Here is a 27248-nt window from a genome sequence, read left to right as displayed (position 1 = left end):
GCAACAATGCTATAGATCTCAGGAATCAAAGAGCCCTTTCTGATACAATCAATGAGGATTTTGGAATCAGCTTCTACTTTCAAGTTAGTTGAACACTTGGGCAGCCAAGTACTTTCCGTGTCTACTTGTACTATATCAGATATTGATCAAAGTTTGAACACCTTGACCTTCGTGAGGTTTGCAAGTGGACTCAGTGAGAATAAGCATTTGAAGTTGTTATCTGACAATGATAAATATTCTAGGGACTTGAGGCCACTGAAACTAGATGGTATATTTCCACTTAATTCGTTGGATGAGAGGTCAAGAACCCGTAGCTTGTTCAAGTGACCCAAACACTGAGGAAGTTGACCTACAAAATTACTTCCACTGAGATCGAGCTCTCGTAGATTCTTCATTTCACAAAAAAAAACTGCAAAAAGAGTGTTTGGAAAACAGCAAGATGATGAGTGGAGTACGAGTAGTTGTATTCTTCTCAAGAAATCACAAGACTCATTTGATAACTAAAGGTGTTATGTTGTTGACAAAGATAAACTTGGGGGTGAATTTCTTGAGGTCTAACAAAGCCACCATTTCTTTCTAAATACAACTTATGTATCCATGTAGCTGCCCCAACAATAGTATCACCAATTCAAGTATTGACCCAAGAAAAGCTTCCCCTCCATTGCAAGTAAGATTCGCAAATACCTCTATGGTTATGGAAATTCAACAAAAAAGGGTTCTGTGTTTTTGAAAAGTCAGAAGTCTCGTTTAGTGAAAGCACTTGAAAGTCATGTGACGTGAGTAAAGTGATGGATATCTATCGTTTTCTTTGAATTGTATGATAATACAAGTCAATGTTTTGTGGAAAAAAAAACTCATATCTGTGTGATATAAATTTGAAAAAATAGATCCCATAATCTTTCTTCTTAGTAAACGGACAGGAACCAATTGGGTGGCAGACAAGAAATTCTATTGATCTAAGAGATTGGCATGGTTCTTACAAGTCAGCTTTCTTAATTTCAACTTTTTTTATTTGTTTTCTGGGTCAGTAAGCTTAAGTTTTTATGGGTTTCTCACTGTTCTATTATTCTCCATCTGATAGTATGCCTGTATTACATTAGCTTGTGGATGGAGTTTGCAAAACTTAATCATTGCCCTTTGGTGTTTCCCCTGTTCGTCCATAAAAAATAGTAGCAAAATGAAAAGAGGAAGAAAAAATTTGGGTCGTTAGAAACTAGGCTTATATCTTATCCTATTGATTCTGTGGTTGGATTATATCTTATCCTACTTCACTGCTTTTTGTTTCTTGCTGACACAAGGGTAAAAGAAACAAAAACAGAATCAAAAATAACAGGGGAGTTTGATAAAAAAAAAGTGGTTATTGTTCATCTTACAGGATGCTTACCATTGATATGGCTCTTTCTGCTTACTGCCTGTGCTGGAAGGACATTATACCCACTCCCTAGTAAAGGAGGAAAAAGTGCTAAGCTGTCCATTCAGACTTCGCGTCCTTATAACATTGCACACAGAGGTTCCAATGGAGAGATCCCTGAAGAAACTGCTGCTGCATACTTGGTATACCATTGACATGGCTGTCTCTATCTAGTTTGTTTGTTGAAGTGAATATGCTTATAAGCAATTTTATTGTCTTTTTTTCAGAGAGCAATTGAAGAGGGTGCAGACTTCATAGAAACAGATGTCTTATCAACCAAAGATGGTGTGCTTATCTGTTTCCATGATTTCACCCTTCAAAACACAACCAATGTTGCCAGCCACAAGGAGTTTGCTGATCTTAATAGGACTTATGAAGTCCAAGGATCCAACATGACTGGCTTCTTCACTTGTACGTTCCCATATGATTCTTCTTTTTTTTTTTTTCATACCTGAGTTGATGCATCCCAACAGGCTCTCTTTGATTTCCTTACAGTTGATTTTACACTCAAAGAACTAAAGAAACTACGGACAAAGCAGAGATACTCTTTCCGCGACCAACAGTACAACGGTTAGCTTCCTGGATTCAGCTGTTGCAGGACACATCTAAGCCTTCTCGATCTCTTGTTTTCTTTTGTAGGAAAGTATCCTATCATTACATTTGAAGAATTCATTACCATTGCCCGGGATGCTCCAAGAGTTGTCGGTATATATCCTGAGATTAAGAGTCCAGTTCTAATGAACCAGCATGTGAGTCACAATCCTACAAGCTTCACTTATACTTTTACTGCAGATATGTGATTAACTTTCTTTGGCTTTTATCTCCGTGGAAACATCTCTTTTTACTTCTAATTACTTGCAGGTCAAGTGGCCTGGTGGTAAGAGATTTGAGGATAAAGTGGTGGAGACACTTAAGAAGTATGGATATGGAGGCTCATATTTGTCCAAGAAATGGCTGAAGAAACCATTGTTTATTCAGTCATTTGCCCCATCTTCACTTGTCTACATATCAGACTTGACAGACTCGCCAAAAGTCTTACTAATAGACGACGTTACCGTGCTAACAGAAGACACTAACCAGGTCCATCCTCTGCTTCTGAAAGTTCTTAGTCTTTTATTTTTGCTTAAGTGATTGATCAATCTTTTATGCAAATTCTAGACTTATGCGGAGATCACATCAGATGTGTATTTCAATTACATCAAGCAATATGTTGTCGGGATCGGACCTTGGAAGGACACAGTTGTTCCAGTAAGCAACAATTACACGCAAACCCCAACAGATTTGGTCAAAAGAGCTCATGCACATAATCTACAGGTCTGTTAATTTCATAACTTCCCTTGAGATTAAAAGAGTCTGTTGAAACATGTTACTAACTTCTTGAACATGTTCTTGGCAGGTGCATCCATACACGTACAGGAACGAAAACCAGTTCTTACACTTTAACTTCAGCCAAGATCCTTATAAGGAATACGAGTACTGGATCAATGAGATTGGTGTAGATGGACTCTTTACCGACTTCACTGGTAGCCTCCATAACTACCAAGAATGGACATCTCCGTTGTCTGAAACTTCCAAGTCTCCAAGACAGCTCTTGAGTTAAATTGCTTCATTGCTCCTCCCTTATGCAAAGGCTTGATACACCACAGTGTAAACCCATCGTTTCTCATTGTCCTTTACATTATTGTTAGCAAATAAGAAACAGAGGAGTCTTAAAGATCAAATCGTATTTGTTTACTTCACAAGATCATACATAAAAGTTTAAAAACGATGTAAATCTTGGAGCATATTTCTACAGTACAAGGAAGCAGTGTCTAAATAAATTAGTAAACATATCAAACTCAATCAGCTTAGACACAGACAATTGTGCAGCAAGGGAAGCAAGATAACCATCTAGGGTTGCGATTACATGCACAATCAGCTTCTGCTTTAATTGAAAATTTTGATATATTTAATGTGAAGGGATCAAATGCAAGAGACACCTTATGTGATTGTAACATGCAACATGTCACACACAGAGAAAAGTACCGCAATGGAATTGACTGATAGGTCCTGCATATTATCTACTATTCATCTGAATCAGAGTAAGAGAGCAGTCACGTGATATACATGTGGAGAAGGCTGAGCAAGAGACTTGGAAAGAGATAGAAGGTTTGCTGTTACAGAGTCTGAAGAGCTTCCCGCTTATATAGAAATGTTTGGGTTGTTCTTGGAGGTTGGCCAGTTTTGGGGAATTGTAGAGGACACAGAGAGAAAGGTCTCTTGTGTATGGGCTCAAGGTCTCGTTTGAGATCTTGAGATTGTAATTGGTTCCGATAAGCAATAATATAGCACTTGGTTGCTTATCAATTGGTGCGGTGAGCGACTCGAAGCATCGCGACGTTATCAGTTCGAGCTTTTGAAGCTTTTGGTGACGACGACAATGGCGTATCAGAGTTTCGATGCAACGTTCGATCGGCTAGAAGCAACGGTTCAATCATTCATGGCGACGTTACAACAACAATCACCTCGGGCGGATTCGATTGGATTCTTCCCGACTACAAATCAGCTGAAATCTCCTACTCAGGTATCTGTTTCTTCATCGGAACAATACGGGAACAGTCCTCCGTTAGGTTATCGGCAAGTAGCTGAGAATCTTGATAATCATGAAGAGGAAAGATTCATAGAGATTCCTGTGTTTTCTGGTGATGATTTGAGACCATGGATCGATTGGATGGAGAATCGATTTGCGGCGGAAGACTTCACGGATGATCAGAAGATGGCGTTGGCTTACGCTGTCATCAGAGGAGAGGCTGGGTCTTGGTACAACAAGCGGCGTCCTTTTCAAAATTGGAAAGATCTCAAGGATGCGATGTTGCTGCGGTATGGAAACCATAACGATCAAGAGAGAATTGCTTTTTGTTTAGAGCTAGAACAAAGGTGGCAGGAAACAGAGATGATGACACCATCACCATCGTTCTTGGTAACTGATTCGATTCCAGAAGCTGAGGAGACTAACGTAGAAGAAACTGATTCATGTTTGGTGAATGACTGTGATCATGACTACGATGATAACGATCATGACGATTCTGTTTTGGTGCAAGATGCTCTACACTATGAAGAAACCATTTTTGGTAACAGAGTCTGTTCCCGAAGTCGTCCGGATTGAAACAGATCCATCGACAGCTCCTGAGGTGATTGGTGTACCAAGATTGATGAAGGACGAACTATTGCATAAGTATGGATCACATCCAGAACATGAGGTACAAGTTTCTCACTTGGAACCAAGCCTTATGCTTCACGATTCATTGGTTGTGGATACGGATAAGGGCCCTAGTTTTGGCATGGATCACTGGTTAGCCAGAGTTGAGTGCTCTCAAGAACAACCAGATGCAAAGGTGATGCATATTGTGCTCGCTAAAATGATTCTTAGAGACAGAATGGTCATGAGAAGGCAAAGGGTACATCACAGGAAGAAGATGAGTTTAGCTCCTAAGTCTTGGATGTTTAAATTCAAAGGCAAGCTAAAGAAGAGAAAGACTAGCTTGTTACATTGGAGAGAACTGCTGGCAGGTTATAAGAAGAATCTCAGTTACAAAGATACAGGGGAACATAACTCTGGAGGTTCTTATGATTATACCTTAGTGTTAGTGCAGAACTGTCGGGAAGATTCAAGAAGCACGGCTCTGTACGAGATGATTCTCTGTGACGAGTCTGATATTCCAAAGGATGATATAGCAGTGATGTTTCACAGGGTTTTCCAGTCTCAGTCACCATATTGGGTCAGCTTTACTAGATTTGGCGTACATGACACACTACCATGGCCTGCTACAGTTGTGAAAGAAACTGAAGGGTGGGTTACAACAACGGTTGTTATGCACATCAAAGATCTGGAACTGTTGCAGTTTAAGAATGATATAACTACAACAAAGAAGAGGAAGTTTTCGAAATCTTGGCACTTCAAATTCAAAAGAAAAGAAGTTTCAGTGCTTATACTGTGGGACTTGGTGAGCTTAAAATTGTATGGCATATGGGGCCTCCTTGCTGTGTCGCTAGTTCCTAATAGAGCAGCAAAATACAGCAGCGTGAGTTCTACGTCAGTGTCGTTGAAGCAAGCACACATATCTAGTCTCTTGTGTGAGCAGTGGATGAGATTTCAATACTCAGTTTCTGATCTCAAGCTCTGCAGTATTGAACAGACATCAAGTTTAGAGGAAACTTTGTTGAGTTCTGGGGAAGAAACTGCTCATGTGAGATGGTTGAGTGTAGAATGTATGTGGTCAAAGTTGGTGGTGGCAGTATGTGCGAGACAGTTTCTCTTTAATGATGAAGAATTTCAAGTTAAGCACAAATGGAGAAGTAAAATACTGTGCTTTGGAAGAAAAAAATACAAAAGATTGAATTCTGTGAAGAGAGGTCATTTTTATATGATTAGGTTGAGGCTGTTCAAGTTTCAACAGAGCTTATGTGTACACAAAAGATTGGACAGCTTGGCAGTTTACAAGATCATCGAGCCTCACATTGCAAGAGCCGGACACGTTACAACAAAACAGTGGATGCCTACAAAAGTGTATATTACGTTGGCTAAAAGCATCAGAGAAGAATCAACAGTAGGATATCATTCTTCATCGTGGCAGTTGTGTACTGCATCTCCTTCATTCCCAGTTGTCTTTGCTTCGGTATATGTAAACCTTGCTTCACCGGCAACAATTGAAGCTGTTTTCCATTGAGACCCTCTGAGACAAGTGGCCTGACAAGCAACAACATATACAAGGAGTTACAATGTGGGTAACAAGTAGAGAACTTGCAAATGGAAGTTGGATCAAGCTTCTCGATCAAGTTTACAGAAGCTTGAGGACAAGCTTCTCTAAAGGGGGGGAGTAATGATAGGTCCTGCATATTATCTACTATTCATCTGAATCAGAGTAAGAGAGCAGTCACGTGATATACATGTGGAGAAGGCTGAGCAAGAGACTTGGAAAGAGATAGAAGGTTTGCTGTTACAGAGTCTGAAGAGCTTCCCGCTTATATAGAAATGTTTGGGTTGTTCTTGGAGGTTGGCCAGTTTCGGGGAATTGTAGAGGACACAGAGAGAAAGGTCTCTTGTGTATGGGCTCAAGGTCTCGTTTGAGATCTTGAGATTGTAATTGGTTCCGATAAGCAATAATATAGCACTTGGTTGCTTATCATTGACACAAGAAAGCAACAATGTATATACCATCATTAGACCAGATTACAGATAACTGATCTTAATCAAGGTAATATAGGATGTCAAACTTTTCATCATGTGGTTGAAAGCATCGACACCACTAAACCAAGCTCTGCTCCAAGGAGAATCAAAAGAGAGTGAAGCGAGTATTACCAGCACAATGGTCACATACCCTACAACAAAACTCATGCGGAAAGATTCCATAAAGTCATCATCATCTTCAACTCCATCTTCTGGTTCTTCTGAAACATTGTTACTACAACTTCTACCTGTGGGTTTCCCACAGAGATGAGGATTCCCAATGTAGCTGCTTTCGTCAAAGGTGTTAAACTGTTTTCCCTGTGGAATGACGCCGGATAGATTGTTGTAAGAGACATTGAAGACAGCAAGACTTCTCATCTCTGTCAGTTGTGATGGAATTGGGCCTTGTAAACTGTTGAAAGAAAGGTCAAGGCTCTCCATATTCTCTAGTCTGGAAAAACTTTGTGGTAGGGTACCTGATAAACCGTTGCGTGAAAGATTCAGGGCATGTAGTTCCAAAAGATCTCCAAGCTCTTCCGGGATCTCACCACCGAGCTCATTTTCTGAGAGGTCCAACCCAAACATATATCTGAGACTTCCTCCCATGTAGGTACCATAGCGTTGTTTTGCTGAAAATTTATTTTAGTCTGGACGGCTGTGGTGTACTCCACAGTAAAACGATCTAACACAAGCAGAGAGTTGTAATATATTCTTGAAATTTTGGGGGTGATGCCGTCCCTTTCCATACCTATATTATCAAAGCCTATGTTGAAATCGTACTCCGATGTCTCAGAGTAATCGTCATCAGATGTCTCAGAGTCTTTTCCTTTACCGAATGATGTCTTGCTAAGACATGAAGGTATGGATCCATTCAATCTATTGTTAGAAAGATCCAGGAGGCTGATTCTGCTGAAGTCACAAATGTTGAGAGGAATAGCGCCTGTTAAGTTGTTTCCCTTCAAAAGTAGAATACTGATGTTTTGAGTGTTGATGAACTCTGGGACACTACCAGAGAATTTATTATTCCTGAGATCCAGAACGGCAACATTTTCCAGCAATGTGTACGGGATAGTCCCCGTCAGGTGTTATCTTGCAGATTTAACATAACATTAAACATTGAATTGAGGCGTGGAGGTATTTCCCCGGATAACTTGTTTGCAGAGAGGTCCAATGGTCCAAGAAAAGACATGTTGAACAAAGAAATTGGTATTTCACCTTCCAACCTATTGTTTGAAAGGGAGAGCATATAAAAGCTCGAAAATTCTCCAAGCCAGCTTGGAATAACATCTGTGAGATAGTTTTTTGACATGTCAAGTGCCTCCAGTGATATTAACCTCTTCAAACCTTCTCCGATCTTTCCACTGAACTGGTTGTTATCCATGAACAAGATATTAGACACATAGTTGTCCCACATCGGGTATTGGAAGGGATCCTTAGCAATATATAAGATAGGTGGGTCACTCCTCTTATCACCAATTGGTTTTAAGTGTGAAGCCCATCTAGCTTAACATGGTATCAGAGCCCGATCCATACAGTCCTACCCGATCCACATCGATCCAGCCCAAAGTCGGCCCATCGATCCTTGCCCGAACATTCCGAGATTGATGCTTAGAGAGCCATCATCTCGAGGGGGCGTATTAGACACATAGTTGTCCCACATCGGGTATTGGAAGGGATCTTTAGTAATATATAAGATAGATGAACCACTCCACTAATCACCAATTGATTTTAAGTGTAAAGCCCATCTAGCTTAACATGGTATCAGAGCCCGAGCCCATCTAGCTTAACACAAGATAGATAATACAGTAAAGTTTGGTGATTTAGGAAAAATATCTCCACTTAGTTTGTTATACCACATCTTCAAGAACTGCATGGAATAACAGCCCATTTCAAAACTTCTCGGTAGCTTCCCGTTGAAACTGTTGTGAGATACATCAAGAAAATGCATACTTTCCATGTTACCAAGAGAAGATGGAAGATTTCCTTGAAAATTGTTCTCTGATAGATTCATATGCCTTATGTTAGGAAGTATCCATCCGATGTTCTCAGGAAAGAGTTGGTTGAACTCATTAACTGACACATCCAAGAACAATAAATCATGAGCAGCTTTCGGTAGCCAGCCGAAAGCTGCTAAATGAATTATTCTGCAGAAGCAAAACCTCAAGTTTGGAATTGTTCTCCAACAACCAAGAAGGAAACCTTCTGGAAATTATATTGTTGGAAAGATCAACTTGACGCAATTCCTTCTGGTACAGTAGAAATTCAGGAACCTCCTTCAATTTGCATGACCGTAGTGAGATAACACTCAGCTGGAATTTGGTTTCCAAGAAGTTTCCATGTCTACTTGCAGTGCATTGGATTTTGAACTAAGTGTGACCACTTTAAGCTTTATATTGTTGGCGAGCGAACTAAGTGAGAAGAAGCCTTCGAAGTTGTTATCAACCAGGGATAAATACTCCAGAGATTCAAGGTTACTTAGAGCAGACGGTACCTCACCAGAGAGTTGATTTGATGAGAGATCAAGAACTCTAAGTCCAGTTAAACTAGTTATACATAAAGGAAACTTGCCTGCAAGTTCATTATGGCTGATATCTAGCTCCTGTAGATTTTTCAAGTTACAGAGTCCTGCGATTGCCAATTAAAAATTAGAAGAAAAAAAAGACTTAAATTCACCTAGGTTCTTAATTTAAAACCTGTAACAAAACTGAGAAAACTTGCCTTGAACTTCCACAGGGTCAGAGAATCCATTATCACTTAGATCCAGTGCTTTCAACTCTTTCAGGTGATGAGACTCTGCCACAAGACAACAAACGTTGACACCACGAAACATGGACATGATAATCTCACAGAATTGCATAAAACAGTTCAACTATGAAGATGTATATTCTGTATCAGTTCGTGAAGTACTACAGGAGGTAGTACATGTGTGTGTCATGAAGATGGGCTGAGTTGGAGTTCGTGTTTTGTGATGTCGGTTGGCTTGTTAAGCTTGGAGAAGAGGTAATATATTTATTGGGAAGTTTACATTAAAGGTAAATGATATTACTTGAAGAGAAAAAACAAGAGAGTTATTTCCTAAAGAGAAAATGAAAAGTTGCTTAAGTTGCTTTTGGAAGAACTTGTAGAGAAAGTTCTGGTTATCTATACAAGGAGGACGTGCCTCTATGGAGAAAGGTGTCTCTGCTAAAAAGAAGAAAAGTCGAGAGATCATTCTGGTGTTGCTTGTGTGATCAAGCCTTTGGTGTCACTGCTCTGCGTTAGGTGTTGACGTAGTTGGTGAAGTACTTCCGAGAATTGGAAGATTGAAGCCTAGACTCAGGGGGAGTTTAGCTCGGGGTTTGGAGGATCCTGATAAACAAAAGTCTAGACTCTAGGGTGAGTTCTAGCTTAGGATTGGTCTAATCCTAAAGGATTCTTGTAATAGAAAAGATTGGTGTAAGACTTTCTTGTTCTACTGAATTCGAAAAGAGAAACTTGTGTCTTTTACTTTCTGCACTTTAATTCTCTGATCTCGCTACATTAACAAGTGGTATCAGAGCGGGTCACCTAAGTTATTGGTGTGATCTGGGAGAGTGAGAACAGAAACTGGTTCAGGAAGAAGGACAGAGTTTGTGATGGCGGCATATCAAGAAGGAACGTCTATGACAAAACCTCCACGTCTTGATTCATCCAATTATGGATATTGGAAGGTTCGTATGCAAGTTTTTATCAGTGGGCTTGATGAGGATTGTTGGAGTTCTATTGAAGCTGGTTGGAGTCCTCCGGTGATGTTTGACGATGAGAAGGTTGAAGTTCTTAAGCCAAGAGATAAGTGGACTGCTGCAGAGAAGAAGGCTTCAAGTTGCAACTCTAAGGCCAAGACTGCAATTTACAATGCTATTGATGCGAGTTACTTCAAGTTGATTTCTCAATGTGCTTCAGCTCAGAAGGCATGGAAGACATTGGAGAATATGTTTGAAGGTACTACAAGTGTCAAGCGTACCAAGCTGGATATGTTAGCTTCACAATTTGAGAATCTGAGGATGGATGAAGAGGAAACCGTGGCTCAGTTTAGTGCTAAGTTGTGTGATATTTCCAATGAATGTTTTGCACTTGGAAAGCAGTACAAGGACAAGAAGCTGGTGAAGAAGCTGAAGAGATCGTTGCCATCCAAGTTTGAGTCAAAGATCTCTGCTGTAGAAGAAGCTCACAATCTGGATATGATGCCTTTTGATGAGTTTGTTGGGATTCTTCAAGCTTTTGAGCTGAGTAGATTACATGGAGGAAAGATGAGAAGCAAAGAAGATCCACATGGAATTGCTTTGAAGAGTTCATCTTCTGAAGATCCTATGGTGTTGCTGTCAAGAGACTTTGCTGGTTATCTGAAGTGCAGAGAAGAGAGGATAAAGAATGCAAGAAGAAGTGATTCAGGCAGATCATCATCAAGGGTAAAATGCTATGAATGCAATGGATTTGGCCATGTTCGCAAGGAATGTGCGAAATTACAGAAGCTAAAGAAGAAGGATGACGTCAAGGATAAATCTGATAATGATTCAGATGATGGTGAGGAGTTGAAGAACTTGGTGGCGTTCACAACTTTTGTTCCTGGTTCTAAGAAAAAATCTGCGACGGGATCTGCGTCAGCGTCTGCGTCAGGGTCTTCATGTGGAGGTGATGATGATGCTGTAAGTGATGATGATGATGGAGACTTTGATCTTGCTGGGAAATATGAGAGGCTGTATGAGAATTGGCTCAAACAGGTTGATGCTAATTCACAGTTTGCTAAGGAGAAAGCTAAGCTATAAGCTGAAGTTGCTGAAGCACTTAAGTATGCCTCAGAGAAAGAAGAAGAAGCACGACAGGCTGGTGCTCAACTTGCGGAGACTCAAAAGGGTTTGAAGATGCTGAATGGTGGGACGAAGCAGCTAGATCATCTGCCTAGTATTGGAAAGAGTGATCGATGTGGCCTTGGATATCAAGGAGAATGTTCTACAGCTGAAGGTGTTTTTGTATCAGCAGGAAAAGCTGAGGTTTTAGCTACGTCTACTACAAGACCAGAGGTTAAGGTGTCTGCAGAGAAGACATCTAATGGAAAGTCTGCAGTGAAGACTGCAACTGATGTGAAGAACGCGACTGCTACACGTACTGCTACGGCAACTGCTACGGCGACTGCTCAGAGAAAGTTTCTGGATTGAAGAGTACTGCTCAACGAAAGTGGCGGCCTGTTTGTCATCACTGTGGTGTTATTGGGCACATTAGGCCAAGGTGTTTTAAGTTGCTGAGGGAGAAGAATCAGATGGTACAAGCTTATGGTGCTTATGGTATGAGAAGTCATGGTCCTATATGTTATTCTTGTGGAGTTCAAGGGCATATTCGACGTGAGTGTTTCAATTCTGTTCAAGGAGCTAATCATGGAGGATTTGGGCTCAGGAATTCGTGGTCTAGGAGATTTGATCACTATGGATATGGTGGAATGGGATTTCCTCCTTACTTTGGAGGATATAGATCTTCATATTAGTTTTTGACAATGATGTGACTCATAGGGGGAGATTGAAGACGTGGTCTTTTGTCTAGAGGTGATAAGTTCACATACATAGTCAAAAAGGGGGAGATTGAAGATGTATATTCTGTATCAGTTCGTGAAGTACTACAGGAGATAGTACATGTGTGTGTCATGAAGATGGGCTGAGTTGGAGTTCGTGTTTTGTGATGTCGGTTGGCTTGTTAAGCTTGGAGAAGAGGTAATATATTTATTGGGAAGTTTACATTAAAGGTAAATGATATTACTTGAAGAGAAAAAGACAAGAGAGTTATTTCCTAAAGAGAAAATTGAAAGTTGTTTAAGTTGCTTTTGGAAGAACTTGTGGAGCAAGTTCTGGTTATCTATACAAGGAGGACGTGCCTCTATGGAGAAAGGCTAAAAAGAAGAAAAGTCGAGAGATCATTCTGGTGTTGCTTGTGTGATGAAGCCTTTGGTGTCACTGCTCTGCGTTAGGTGTTGACGTAGTTGGTGAAGTACTTCTGAGAAGTGGAAGATTGAAGCCTAGACTCAGGGGGAGTTTAGCTCGGGGTTTGGAGGATCCTGATAAACAAAAGTCTAGACTCTACACTACAAGAAAACAGATATTTAACGAGGACCAATTTCCTCGTTAATTCCTCGTAAAAGGAAGTTTACGAGGAATTAACGAGGAAATGAGTTTCGTCGTTTATCGTCCGTCGTAACACACATTTCGTCGCCATTTCCTCGTAAAGTAGCGAGTCAACCATTTCCTCGTAAAGACAAAGTAAACATTTCGTCGTAAGTTCCTCGCCGCATTTCCTCGTAAAATCCTCGCGGCCATTCCTCGTAAAAACCACGCGATGCATTCGTCGTTACTTACACGTAATTTCCTTGAAATGAAATCCTCGTAAATTTGATGTAACTTCCTTGGAATATTTTCCTCGTAAACTCCACGTAGATTCCGTGAAAAGCTTTCCTCGTAAATACCTCGTAAAATATTCCTCGTAAATTCCTCGGTTAGCTTTCGACGCAAATAACTCGTATATTGCGAATTTTCGTATTAATAAATAATATTGATAAATTTAATAACTATTAATTTAATTTAATAAAAATATTTAAATATTTGTGGTTTATAAATAAATTTTAAATAAAATTCAAATGCAACAAAATATTTTATATATAAATAAGTTTTGGATTTTATAATACATAAACCGAAAAAAAAAACTAAGGCTCGTTCATCGCCTCGTAGAATTCCTCGCTCCTCCTCGTAACATCCTCCTCGTCATGTGTGCCCGATGACTCGCCTGGAATGGGATTTTGTTGTTTCATTGTTAAAAAATATATCTAACGAACATAAATTCCGTAAACCTATCTAAATTCCCTAAACTAACCACCTAATATACTAAACTAATTATGGAGAGCGAGGAAATTACCATTTCGAAAGAGAGAGGAATGGGAGAGGAGTTGGAGAGGAAATGGGGAGGAATTGGAGAGGAAGTTGGGACGAATGGAGAGTGTGAGGTTTGGGTTGTATATATAATTTACGAAGGCGTCGCAATTTCCTCGTAGTTTTACGAGGAATTAAAGAGGCCCGTCTTTTATTTCCTCGTAAAATCCTCGTAAACTTACGAGGAAATTGCGAGGCCCGTCCCAAATCCAACGACGAATAAGCGAGGCCCGTGTTTCTGGTCCTCGTAAATGCCTCGTAAATTACGAGTTTTTAACGAGGTAAATTTCTAAACCTCTAAAATCAGAAACCCCAAACCCTAAACCCCATCTTTCTTATATTCTACTTCATATATTACAAACATATCTTCCTTTTAACCTCAATATCTTCTTAACATTTCAAAACTCAAAATTTAAAACCACAATTCTTTAACTTCTAATATCAATCTCTTCTTTCTAATATAAACTTATACAAAATCAAATTATTTATTTAAATTTTCTATTTTGCAACAAAAATATAATCTTGAAGATTTGAAAATATAATCTTCTTAACATTTCAAAACTCAAAATTTAAACCACAATTCTTTAACTTCTAATATAACTTACGAAGGCGTCGCAATTTCCTCGTAGCTTTACGAGGAATTAAAGAGGCCCGTCTTTTATTTCCTCGTAAAATCCTCGTAAACTTACGAGGAAATTGCAAGGCCCGTCCCAAATCCAACGACGAATAAGCGAGGCCCGTCTTTCTGGTCCTCGTAAATGCCTCGTAAATTACGAGTTTTTAACAAGGTAAATTTCTAAACCTCTAAAATCAGAAACCCCAAACCCTAAACCCTATCTTTCTTATATTCTACTTCATATATTACAAACAAATCTTCCTTTTAACCTCAATATCTTCTTAACATTTCAAAACTCAAAATTTAAAACCACAATTCTTTAACTTCTAATATCAATCTCTTCTTTCTAATATAAACTTATACAAAATCAAATTATTTATTTAAATTTTCTATTTTACAACAAAAATATAATCTTTTGAAGATTTGAAAATATAATCTTCTTAACATTTCAAAACTCAAAATTTAAAACCACAATTCTTTAACTTCTAATATCAATCTCTTCTTTCTAATATAAACTTATACAAAATCAAATTATTTATTTTGCAACAAAAATATAATCTTTTGAAGATTTGAAAATATAATCTTTTGAAAATTATAAAATTATTAATGGGTTTGGAGTTTAGGATTTAGACAAAATAGAAGAAATATGGGGTTTGGGGGTTTAGGGTTTAGGGGTTTAGACAAAATATCCCGTTAAAACCTCGTAAACCCACGAGGAAATTACGAGGAAATAAAAGACGGGCCTCGGTAATTCCACGTAAGCTTACGAGGCCTTTACGACGATTTTGTCTTACGTGGAATTAACGAGGCCCGCATTTTTATTTTTTCTTTTTTTCGTCGTTATTTCCTCGTTAACTACGAGGAATTAACGAGGTATGCTTTCTAAACGCCTATAATCTAAAACCCCAAACCACAAACACCATCTTTCTTATCTTCTACTCTTCATTCCAAACCTCAAACCTCAATATTTGTTATTTTTCATTCCAAACCTCAAACCTCAATATTTTTTTTTCCATTCTAAACACCAAATTCTTATAATCTCAATCATTCTAAAAAAAACGTGCTTTAGTATTCCTCGTTAAAGTCACGTAAAACATTTCCTCGTAAAGAAGACGCGAATTTACGTTGTTTTTACGAGGAAACGCTATTTCCTCATTTCCTCGTAAAGATGAAGCAAGCTTTACGTAGTTTTAACGAGGAAAGAGAATTTCCTCGTTAAAACCACGTAACATTACGTTGTTTTAACGAGGAAATGTTTTCTTCGTTACTTTACGAGGAAATAACGACGTTTTATTCTTTCTTTGTAATTTCCTCGTAAAGTCGACGTAATTTTACGAGGATTTTATTTCCTCGTTAATTTTCCTCGCCAAAGTGCTGTTTTCTTGTAGTGCTAGGGTGAGTTTTAGCTTAGGATTGGTCTAATCCTAAAGGATTCTTGTAATAGAAAAGATTGGTGTAAGACTTTTTTATTCTACTGAATTCGAAAAGAGAAACTTGTATCTTTTACTTTCTGCATTTTAATTCTCTGCTCTCGCTACATTAACAAACTACGTTGTATGGAACTAAATATGTTAAAGGTCTAGTCTAGAAAAGAAAGACAAGCATCCATGATCAATGGATAGTCGCTATTAGTGTAGATGCTACCTTGTACTGGTATGAAGCAGCTGTTAAAACTGTTTTCACTCAGATTTAGCGTTTCCAAGCTCTTCAAGTTTATAAGTTCTGAAAAGATTAGAAGAGAACATTTAAAAAAAAAATATGTAGAAGAGAATGTAAGACATAAAAAGGTCATAAAATAAAATGATCATATGGATCCAAATGAAATTCAAGGTGGGTTGCACCAAATTATAGAATTTGATAAAGAATTGAAATGGCACCTTTAAAAGGAAGTGGACCATACATTACGTTGTCTTGAAGAATCAAAGTTTTAACTGACGTAGCGGCATTAAGAAAGGGAAAGATGCTGTTGTTGAATGTATTTTCAGAGAAATCCAGAAATTCTAGATTTCTTAATCTGCTTAGGCTTTTATAACCTGCAAGAAAATAATCTTGTTAACAAAGCAGGTTAATGCACAAAGAGTTCCAAACAAACAAACAAAAATCTAACCGCCACAGCTTTTGAACCCTACTAACTTTCAAAAACTAGAAGTAGCCGGCCCATCTGCTCTCTAGATTCTTAAAAGAATTGCAAGAGAACTAACTTCTAATAACGACCTTAACAATAAATCTAACATTGGAGAAACCTTGCATACCTTCCAGATCATCGAACAAACCACTGAATCCGTAAACTCCATCTCCAGATAAGTCAAGACTACGAACTTCTTCAAAGGGATGCAGCAAAGAAAGATCTAGTAGAGAATCCTCTACCACAGAAGATTTACCAGTGGAAAGACTGATAATCCGTCGGCTTATTTGATTGCACTTAATGCCCTCCCAAAGGCAGCAATTGCTCTTTGTGTCATTAGTCCAAGTATTGAGAATAAATTCATGATCCCCTTGTTCTGCCCTCAAAATTATGTATTTCTTGAGCTCCAAGAGAGCCTTCCTTTCTTTCTCAATACAGCTTTTGCATCCATGTAGTTGCCCCAACAGTAACATCAGACATATTAAGTATTGTCCCACGAGCACCTTCCCTTACATTGATTTAAGCAAAAAAAAAAAACAGATTAAGAGATTGGATGTAAGGTAAATGTCTAAATGCCTCCAATGTTTTGTTTGACGAAAAGGGACTGGATAAACCAAGTTGCATGATATTATATCTTTTACTAAGTCAGTGTCCTCTGGAGAAAAAAAAATACTCATATTATATGGCATACTTGTGGCGTGCTTAGCAGTTAGCACCATTATTCATCATCTTTTTTGTTTGGAAAACATGATTATTCATCAACTTCAACGAAGATTTATACACATAACAAAGTCGAAAAGTTTCATATATTTGAGAAACTGTTTAAATAGATAGAGTGTTGTACGTGCAGGGTCAATAACTTAGATTTTAAAGAATGAAAGCTAGCTAAGGAAAATAAGATGGAGAAAATACTTCCAGCCACGAATCGTTTACTTAGCGCTAGTTTTAACTAGTCGGATGATTAATTTTAAGAAAAAAACTTCCATACATATTAATCAAATCCCAATGCACACACACTTAGAGGAACACAATGAATGTAATTCAAACAACAAACTTGAATAAGAAAGCACTGAGCTGACGTGATTTTAAGAAAAAAGACTTTGCTGAGGCGATGAAAGCATCGACAAGATGGATCCATGCTCGACGACAGAAACAATCGAAGAACATAAGTACAAGAATACCTATCAGCGTAACAACACAAGTTGAAGCAGTACTCCAATAGAAGACCATCATGTCAATGTAAGCTTCATCATCATCATCATCTTCTTCTCCTCCATTATCACCTTCCTCTTGACTCTTTTTAGGTTGGCAACTTCTATTGGTCGGTGGTCCACAGAGAAGTGGATTGCCTAGGTAGCTGTCCTCGGTGAAGGTGGTAAACTGTACTCCTTGGGGAATGATGCCTGACAAGTTGTTGTAGGAGACGTTGAAAACAGCAGAGAAGTGAGGTTGGTTAATTGACGAGGAATGTTTCCATGCAACATGTTATAAGAAAGATCAAGACTCTCAATGTCTTTCAGTTTGGAGAAGCTGTCTGGTATAGAGCTTGACAATAAATTGTGAGATAGATTCATCGCTCGTAGTTTCGGGAGATCGCCAAGCTCTGCTGGGATAACACCACCTAGTTCATTGCTTGACAGATCCAACCCATACATAAAATCAAGTGTTCCAGCTGTGAACTTAGATACTCCAGTGTAAGAATCATATCTTTGTTTTGCTGCAAAATGGATTACAGTTTCCATAAAGATAAAGTAAGATAATTCAAACGTATCTACCACAAATGTGGATTTGTAAAATTCCAACTGGAGGTTCGCTACAGTAGAAATTCCCGCAGCAAACTGACTCCTCCCCTCGTCTCCTCCCAGTGCAAATGATAAATTACTGAGGCATGAAGGTATGAAGCCATTGAGCTTGTTGTCTGAAAGATCCAAAAGTCTGATGTTGCTCAACTCACATAGCTTATTTGGAATAGATCCTGTTAAATTATTCCCTCTCAGTAAAAGAATACTTATATCCCCTGTATCGACAAACTCTGGAATACTCCCAAAGAGTTTATTGTTCCGTAGATCAAGTATGTTTACACTTCCCAACAAGGTGTCCGGAATTTTTCCAGTGAAATTGTTGTCCTGTAGGAACAATCTGGTTCCGTCTATATTACGAATATGTAACGGTAACGCTCCAGATAATAAATTTCCAGAGAGGTCAACAAGAGAAAGAAAGGGAATAACCAACAAAGAAGGTGGAATAGTACCTTCTAAGAAATTGTTTGATATCAATAGGTAGGACAAAAAAAATAGCTCAGACATCCAACTTGGAATAGCACCTGTGAGAAAATTGTTGGACATGTCAAGTACTCCCAAGTTTATGGAGCTAAGCAAACCAACTCCGATCTTCCCTGTAAAGGAATTGTTATTGATCATCAACACGGACAATGCAGTGAAGCTTGTTCGTCTTGGAAGAAATTGGCCGCTAAATTTGTTGTGAGAGAGCTTCAAGAACTCTAATGAAAAACAACCCGTGACAAAGCTTCTAGGTAGTTCTCCAGAGAAGTTATTATAAGACAGGTCCAGAAATGAAATGTTCTTCATCTCACCCATAGAAGACGGAAAATTTCCTTGGAACAAATTATCTGAACCATTCAGATGTAACAGACTCGGAAGAAAATTACCAATATTATCAGGGAACACTCCACTGATGTCATTGTCTGAAAAATCCAGAACCTGCAAATTATGCACTATTGCAGATATCTGAAAGACAGTGAATGAATTATTCTGCAACTGTAAGACTTTAAGATCTGGATTATTCTCCAACAGCCAAGTAGGAATATCTCCGGATAATTTATTGTTGGATAGATCAACAAGATGCAAGTTCTTTTGGTTGATGAGAAAAACTAGGGATATTCTCCAAGCTGCAAAATGGTAGCACAACAACACTTAGCTGAAATAAGGGCTCCCACGTACTTTCTGGCTCTATTTCTACCATACCAAATGGTGAAGAAAGTTTGAGCACCTTGAGCTTTGTTAGGTTAGCAAGTGGACTGAACGAAAATAAGCCTGTGAAGTTATTATCTGCTAATGATAGATATTCGAGAGACTGGAGGCTACTGAAACTAGATGGTATATTTCCACTCAATTGGTTTGATGAGAGGTCAAGAAACCGTAGCTTGTTCAAGCTACCTAAACATGGAGGAAGCTGACCAACAAAATTGTTTACACTAAGATCAAGCTCTAGGAGATTCTTCATTTCACAAAAAACTGCAAAAAGAAAATAGTTAAGAAAACAACAATATGATGAGTATAACAAGAGTAGTTGTCATGTTGCTCATATAGGTAAAGACAACACATCACCTTCTATTGGTATTGTTCCGTCGAAAGAATTCCATCCAAGACCAAGGACTTCCAAGTTAGTCAGATTCTTTAGTTCTAAAAAAAAGTAAAGGCCACAAGTTTTTACCTTACAATATTGTTATCAACGGAAAATAGATAACTATTCATTAAAAAGGTTAGAAGGAAACATGCTTGCTATTCATTAAAAAAGGTTAGAAGAAACATGCTTGCCTTGCAATTCCATTGAGCTAGAAAAATCGTTGAAAGTTAGATCCAGAGCTTTCAGTTTTTTCATGTGAGCAAACTCTACCACTGGAAAAAGAGACGCAATTCACAATTATGCACGGAGTTAAAATCTGTTAATTAAAGTACTACTTGAAGAAAATTGATATAGATTAGATGCTACCTTGCATGGGACCAGTAAACATATTTTCACTCAGATCAAGCAGTTCCAAGTTTATCAAGTCTTTTAGTTCTGAAAGGGAGTCCAAGAGAATATAAGAATGATATGAACAGAAATTAATACATAGAAAATGACAGGCACTGCAAAACAAAAATCAAACGACCTAACCAACGATACATATAATGAATAAGTAGGTATGTGCTAGATAGGCAACTTGTTTTTTTTTTTTTGAACTTAGATAGGCAACTTGTTACAAACAGAAAAACACACCTTTAAAAGGCAAAGAGCCATTCATGAAGTTACTCTGAATAACAAGGGTTGTAAGAGATGTAGCAGCGTTGAGAAAGGGAAATATGCTATTGTTGAAACTATTTGAGGATAGATCCAGAATCTCTAACTTTCTTAATCTTCTGAGGCTGTTATAACCTGCAAACGAGAGTCTTGTTAACAACATATACAAAAGTACTCTAATTTTTAGTTTACTCTACATAAAATACAACTGGAATTAAGAGAGTAAAAATATTTGTACTTTTGGAAGATACTGCACATCAACAGATTAGTTAATACAGAAAAGGTCTATATCCTTCTGATGCATGGTGAAAATCTAATTTACAAACTAAACGGCGTTAACTTCTAAGAACTAGAACAAATAAATAAGATATAGCTCTTCCAGAATTTTAATTTCCAATGCAGGGAAAAATGTTTCCGAATCGAGAGCACAAGGATAAACTAACACACCGGAAAAAATGGTGAAAAGCCCGATATACCTTCAACATCATCAAAAAAACCATTGAATTGGTTTAACATCCCCGATAAGTTCAGACTTCGAACCTCTTCAAAAGGATGCAGCAAAGAAAGATTTAAAGTAGACAACTCTTTGAAGTTCGTCTCAGAAATGGAAATTCCGATAACCCGGCCGCCTGGACGATTGCACTTAATGCCTTCCCAACGGCAGCAGTTTCTCTTTGCATCATTGGTCCAAGTAGGGAGAACAGAGTCGAGGGCCCATTCTTCACTAATTGAGATCAGGTATTGCTTGAGCTCCAACAAAGCTTTCCTTTCTTTCTGAATACAGCTATTGTATCCATGTATCTGTGCCAACAGTAATATCACACAAATCAGGGTTTGACTCAAGACCGCTTTTCTTTCCATTGGTTTGAGCCAAAAAAAAACATATAATCAAAAACTTAAAAAGTTGTGATTGTTGCTCACATATATCCATGGTTAGAAGCATTAAACCTGCGGTGTCACAGAGGAATTGAAAAACCCAAGTTGCAAAAGAATATATATTTACAAAGTCAATTTGTGGAAGAAAAAAAATACTCATATCAGATGACAATTTGTGGGGGTGCTTAGCATTATCAACTTCAACGAATCTTTTAATTATATGCATTATGCACGAAAACTTCCTCATCCTCAAAAACACAGCTTACAGTCAGCGATAACTAATTTTGTATTGTATGTTCAAATTCGATGGGAAGGGGAACAAAAAGAATAGAAAGGAAAAGATACCTGATATGAGATATCATTTATTTCAAACCGTTTCAATAGATAGATGAATGTTGTGCACGTCCATTCCTCGCATATGGATAAATTATAAACTATACTACAAGAATTAGTACGAAGGAAAAAAAAAACGAAAGTTGAGTTCGCCCTAGCTTTTCTTTCGGGCACAGCTATCGAGGCATCTGTCTTCATTTCTAGACGCTGGCCGCTGTGCCTCGTCTCTGCTCCTCTCCTCTCATGACTCTCTTTAACCTCTGCTTCCTCTTTGTTTCTCTTTCTGCGTTTTTTAAACCTCTTTTCTTTCAGAATCTCTCGTCGTCCGGTACTTGAGGTGTCCCACGTGGTCTCAAGTGGTTTCACTGGAACTGTTCTCTCTTCCATTTTCTGAAACGTCCAAGTCTTTGTGTCAAACTCAAATTGCTTCATTGGTTCTCCCTTATGCAAAAGTTTAAAATACAACAGAGGAGTCTTAAAGATCAAATGTGTTTGCTTACTTCACAAGATTATATATAAAAGCCAAAAAAAACTATGTAAATCTTGGAAGATACTTCTATAAAACCAAGAAGAAGGAAACAATGTCTCTAAATAACTTAACATAGTATGCAAATCAAACTCAATCCTCTCAAAAGATCTTAGACACAAAAAGTTGTGCAGCAAGGGAAGCAAGATAACCATCTAGGTTGCGATTATAGGCTGATATTAGGAATTTTGAGGTTCCTAAGTCAAATGATAGTAAAATGGAAGTAATATGTCGAACCAGCTCTGAGAGATTTCAAGCACTAAGAATGCAAGCACTTACTTAATCTAAATGCAACCAATGATTTAAAATGATTTCTGAAACAATAACTAACTATGATGACAAGATAGAACTAAATCGCAGTAAAATGAAAGACTTTCTTTTATATGATAAAAGAGAACTCATGGGCATGGGAACATGATTTCGGGTGATCAAATATCAAACAAAGATGGCAAATGATGAATCAAACAAATGACCTTAAGCCTAACACACAATCCTAAGCAAGCTCTATGTCTAGATGAATGCTCATTTGCTAACACATCTCAAACATCAAATCTATTTGGCTGAATGATATGAAAGCAATCATTAAGAATAGGTTTATTAGCTATCTAACACTCTTAACAACAAATATCTTTGGCAAGATGCATTAAGAGCCTAGCAGAGTTGTCTCAGACACTTCAACAAACACCTTTTGGGTGGAAAATGTCTAGAGATCAACTTTCGAATGATCAGATCAAAAGAGTCTGTAAGAACACTCTACTAGCAAGGCTTGAGATTGATCTACACTAAAAACATCCTTGATCTGACCAAATCACCCTAATCTCCCTAACCCATGAATTCAAAAGAGAACTACTCACTAATCTTCATGAGAAATCTTAAACTCATACTGGATTTCAGATTAAACATGTAGATGAACACATGTAATCAATAAGAAACCAATAACAAAAGAACAATCAATCCAAAAGATGAACTTTCCAAGAGTATTTGGTGGTTTTTCTCTTCAACAAAAGATAATCTGCCCAAAAGTGGCTACAATAGGTCTTAAACTTAGGTTTTTCAGAGTGCCAGACGACATAAGTAATTGCAAATAGGTCCTTGAATAAAAAAGAAATCGCAAATAAGAAAACACGCAGCGACCTCCGCAGGTCGCTCCAGCACGTCGCTCTGGGCTTGGGAGCGACCTCGGATGGTCGCTGCGAGAGATCGCTCCGGAGTGATTTTTCTCGTCTTCGAGCCGTGTGAAGCCGAGCGACTTGGAGTGGTCGCTCCAGGTTTGGTCGTCAAGATCGCTCCGGGTGGAGCGAGGTCTCACAGCGATTTCTGCAGGTCGCTCCAGGCTCCTCTCGTCCAATCATCCTCCTTTTCACATCTTTTGAGCTCCAAATGCATCCCAATGTTTCCAAAAAACTCCATATGATGCTCCAATACCTGATAGAGACTCATGTATGCAAAATGCAACCTAAACATGGCTAGAATCTAACCTACATGATGAAAATGCATGAAAAGGAATGGATGAAACAAAGCAATTATGCAAGATATCATAGGCACGATCAGCTTCTCCTTTAGGAGTAAGAGGTTTATGAGCTTCATCTTTCTTCAGTCCTTCATCTCCTTCATCAGCCTCAGATCAACTCTTTGGCGACTCTGGCTGCAAAGTCCTCCTCTTTTGTGGCATTGAGCCTTGTAATCCGCCTATATCTGCATTCCCTAATCTAACACAATGAACAATAACAAAAAGTGAGAAAACAGAAACACAATGAACAATAACAAAAAGTGAGAAAACAGAAAACATTTCTATTTCAAGATATGGAGAGAAGAGTTTTTTTTAATACTTTTGAAAAGCGAAAGACTTGGCGCTTAGATCTTCAGACCGACGAGAAACAGACCGATCTTATTGTTTTGTTGTTATCTTAAGTAGAAGCTTCATTAGCCATAATAACTTCTCTTATACTTGCGGCAGCTTTTAGTTCTTCATCTTTACTTGCGCGGTACGCTTTGTTTGTATGAGCTGCTTTCTTGCCTATATCCACAAGAGTTTTGGCCTCCTCCACCACTCCTCCTCCTCCTTGGTTTGTGTCGTGGCACGGAGAAGGTAGATGAGGAGTTCTCGGAGAAGGAGGTTGAGTAAACGTGAGCTCGCTGGATTTGTAGTAATATATTTCAGTGAAGATATTGTTTCCCATGCGTATGCTGAAGAGAGATTCGTTGGAGAGAGTGCTCCATTCAATGGGAGCTGTTGAGATTGTTCTTTCGAAAACGTGTGGAGGTATTCTGCAAGGAGGTGTTGTGGTTGTGTAGTTTGTAGATCTCTCCATGATTTGTGTTAGAGGTGATTGATTGTTTCTCAGATTCTGATCAGGTCTTGGTTCTGCTTCTATGGAAGAACAAGAAGATGAAGAAGAAGACGACGAAGAAAGTCTTAGGGTTGGATCTTCTGCTTCTGGTTTAGACGGGGGGTTGAAAAAGTTGTGCTTGTGTCACGTTTCCATGATTCCAAAATAAAAATTCTGCCAAAAACTTCAATCTACAATGCGAGGATGAACAAGACAAGGATGTTTCAGACGATAAGGATGAAGACGAAGAACACAGGCAAGAAGATGTCTATTTATAGAACTACTTGAGAGTATATGTGTCACGCCTATTAGATTGCTACGAAGCATAGGTCACATCCTCATTGAAGTGGAAGGCGATGAGACGAAAGAACAAATAATATCTTTGCCAATTTCTGGGAGTCATGCTTATATATTCCGTGTAAGTGTACGTCATTACAACTCCAGTTGAAATTTTTGATTATTGTGAAGGGAAATGCAAGAAACATCTAATGTGGTTGCAACATGCAACATGGCACACACACAGCAAAGTACCACAATGGAATTGACACAACAATGTATATCCCATCATTAGACCAGATTACAGATAACTGACCTTAATCAAGGTAATTTAGGATGACAAACTTTTCATCGTGTGGTTAAAAGCATCAACACCACTTAACCAACCTATTCTCCAAGGAGAATCAAAAGAGAGTAAAGCGAGTATTACCAGCATAGTGGTCACATAGCATACAAAAAGACTCATGCGGAAAGATTCCATGAAGACTGCATCTTCAACTCCATCTTATGGTTCTTCTGATACATTGTTACTACAACTTCTACCTGTAGCTGCTTTCGTCTAAAGTGTTAAACTGTCTTCCCTGTGGAATGACGCCGGAGAGATTGTTGTAAGAGACATTGAAGACAGCAAAGACTTCTCATCTCTGTTAGTTGTGATGAAATTGGACCCTGTAAACTGTTGAAAGAAAGGTCAAAGGCTCTCCATATTCTCTAGTTTGGAAAAACTTTTTGGCAGGGCACCTGATAAACTGTTGCGTGAAAGATTAAGCGCATGTAGTTCCAAAAGATCTCCAAGCTTGTCCGGGATCTCACCACCGAGCTCATTTTCTGAGAGGTCCAACCCAAACATATATCTGAGACTTCCTCCCATGTAAGTATCGTAGCGTTGTTCTGCTGTAAATTTTATTTTGGTCTGGACGGCAGTGGTGTACTCCATAGTAAAAGGGTCTAACACACGCGGAGAGTTGTAATATCTTCTTGAATTTTTGGGGGTAATGCCGTCACTTTCCATACCTATACTATCAAATCTTATGTGAAAGTCGTAATCAGATGTCTCAGAGTCTTTTCCTTTAAGGAATGATGTTATTCTGGTTTCGGAACTTGTTAACCAGCTAAGGCCCAAGAAATGCCAAAGACCAGGGGGAAGCCAATGTGTAACAAGTGGGGCACTATTTGGGATATATTGTTTGGGTTTAGGGTTTAGTATTTGGGTATATGGTTTGGGTTTAGGGTTTGGGTTTAGGGTATATGGTTTGGGTTTAGGGTTTAGTGTATATGGTTTGGGTTTCAGTTTTGGGTTTAGGGTATATAGGTTAGGTTTAGGGTATAGTGTACTCTCTACAAACCCTTCATCTTTTTCAACCTTTTTATTTTTTTCATCATCTTCATAATTGTACTATATATTGGACAAATATAGTATAGTATGATATCTAGTGTTGTGTTAATTATCTCTCACTCGCGGAGAAGGAGAGCGTTGTCTAGTTTTGTATCAAATTGACACAGCTTTTCATGCATGACTATATTTTTCATATATGGTATTGCTATGAATATTAAGCAAATTGACCCATCATTCATAATTACAATTTTTTAGTTGCAATGTAAAATCTTTTTTTTTGATCAAATTGCAATGTAAAATCTAAGTACCATATTTTCAAGAGGTGTTTAGCTTCAAGAAAATAGAACAACTAAAATAAAATATTAGCCCATACAGGGAAAATGATTTATAGATATACCTTACATATCATCAAACTAGCTAGACACTAAATACAGACTCGGATAAGTCCCGACTTCGAACCTCTTCAAAGGGATGTAGCAAAGAAAGATTAAAAGAGAACTCTCTCTGAGGTACAAATCACCAAAGGAAACCTTGGTTACCCGTCTGCTTGTACGATTGCACCCCACCACCAGTAATTGCTCTCTGTGTCATTAGTCCAAGTAAGGTAAACATACTCAGATTGTCCTTCTTCAGAATTAGAGATTGGCTACTTCTTTAGATCCAACAAAGCTTTCCTTTCTTTCTGAATACAGCGTTTGTATCCATGTAGCAGTATCATCACCCATAACAGTTTTGACCCCAAGAACACCTTCTCTTCCATTACAAATTTGATGCAACAACAAAAAAAGAAAGTAAATGAAAGAAACTCATAAGCAATGTGAGACAGTGATTTCAATGCAAATACCTTAGCATCTATTACTATAAGTATTCAACTTTTTTTTAATACAACTTTCTTTCATTAATTTCAACTTGCTTACTACAAATTCTAGAGGAAATTATCCATCATCTTTGATTAAAAAGATAAACTACAACAGCATAACATAAATGGATAAGTCTTCAAAAGAAGAAGATGATAGCAAACTCAAGACGATGATTGAATGCATCGATGTAGCCTTCACAACATTGTCGGACATCAGAGAAATAATCACCTTAAATTGTGACGTTAACACCCAGTCCGTATCTCGAAATATCGTCAAAACGAAGTCCGCTGCATTTTCAGGTCCGAACAGACTGTCGCTACACAAGATAACAAGAAGGTTATAAATATGGATGGAACTTCCATTTAAGGTTGGAAAGAAAACACTCTTTAGAAAGGAGGTAGTGGGAT

General features: G+C 38.3%; 3 protein-coding genes, 1 long non-coding RNA gene and 2 pseudogenes across 4 annotated transcripts; 2 read left to right on the top strand and 4 right to left on the bottom strand.

Annotated features, from left to right (window-relative positions):
* The first annotated feature begins 847 nt into the window (after window positions 1-847).
* On the top strand, window positions 848-3224 carry LOC108814245 (glycerophosphodiester phosphodiesterase GDPD5-like). The gene is made up of 8 exons (XM_018586779.2): window positions 848-982; window positions 1376-1554; window positions 1639-1822; window positions 1907-1981; window positions 2051-2160; window positions 2273-2491; window positions 2570-2725; window positions 2808-3224. The coding sequence occupies exons 1-8, from the start codon at window positions 970-972 to the stop codon at window positions 3009-3011; spliced, it is 1140 nt and encodes a 379-aa protein (XP_018442281.2). The 5' UTR covers window positions 848-969; the 3' UTR covers window positions 3012-3224.
* A 419-nt stretch (window positions 3225-3643) lies between these two features.
* Window positions 3644-4556, top strand: LOC130500984 (uncharacterized). The gene has a single exon (XM_056995892.1). The coding sequence runs from the start codon at window positions 3831-3833 to the stop codon at window positions 4554-4556; it is 726 nt and encodes a 241-aa protein (XP_056851872.1). The 5' UTR covers window positions 3644-3830.
* A 2064-nt stretch (window positions 4557-6620) lies between these two features.
* On the bottom strand, window positions 6621-16799 carry LOC108807465 (receptor-like protein 15; annotated as a pseudogene).
* Window positions 13249-15543, bottom strand: LOC130500986 (uncharacterized). Its single transcript, XR_008939446.1, has 2 exons — window positions 13530-15543; window positions 13249-13400 (listed from the first exon to the last, which is right to left on the bottom strand). It is a non-coding gene; the product is annotated as an uncharacterized LOC130500986 (long non-coding RNA).
* A 1106-nt stretch (window positions 16800-17905) lies between the features above and the next one.
* LOC108810817 (receptor-like protein 56) lies at window positions 17906-26741 on the bottom strand. Its single transcript, XM_018582896.2, is given in 10 exon segments — window positions 17906-17970; window positions 18053-18535; window positions 18608-19172; window positions 19174-19538; window positions 19632-19698; window positions 19834-19922; window positions 20017-20085; window positions 20284-20439; window positions 20781-21142; window positions 26719-26741. Coding segments are annotated over 10 exon segments (2244 nt in total).
* LOC108807464 (uncharacterized) lies at window positions 22152-25081 on the bottom strand (annotated as a pseudogene).
* Window positions 26742-27248: the final 507 nt, after the last annotated feature.

The sequence above is a fragment of the Raphanus sativus genome, unplaced genomic scaffold (assembly GCF_000801105.2).
Source record: "Raphanus sativus cultivar WK10039 unplaced genomic scaffold, ASM80110v3 Scaffold0071, whole genome shotgun sequence".
In the NCBI taxonomy this organism is placed as follows: domain Eukaryota; kingdom Viridiplantae; phylum Streptophyta; class Magnoliopsida; order Brassicales; family Brassicaceae; genus Raphanus; species Raphanus sativus.
The sequence above is the reverse complement of the archived record's forward strand: the minus strand, read 5'-3'. Positions and strand labels throughout refer to the sequence as shown.

Bases quoted from the DNA above. Each gene is read 5' to 3' on its own strand.
- LOC108814245 (XM_018586779.2), top strand. The intron at 1,823-1,906 runs GTACGTTCCCAT...ATTTCCTTACAG, and splicing joins CATGACTGGCTTCTTCACTT to TTGATTTTACACTCAAAGAA. The intron at 2,726-2,807 runs GTCTGTTAATTT...TGTTCTTGGCAG, and splicing joins CTCATGCACATAATCTACAG to GTGCATCCATACACGTACAG.
- LOC130500984 (XM_056995892.1), top strand. From the start codon at position 3,831: ATGGCGTATCAGAGTTTCGATGCAACGTTCGATCGGCTAGAAGCAACG.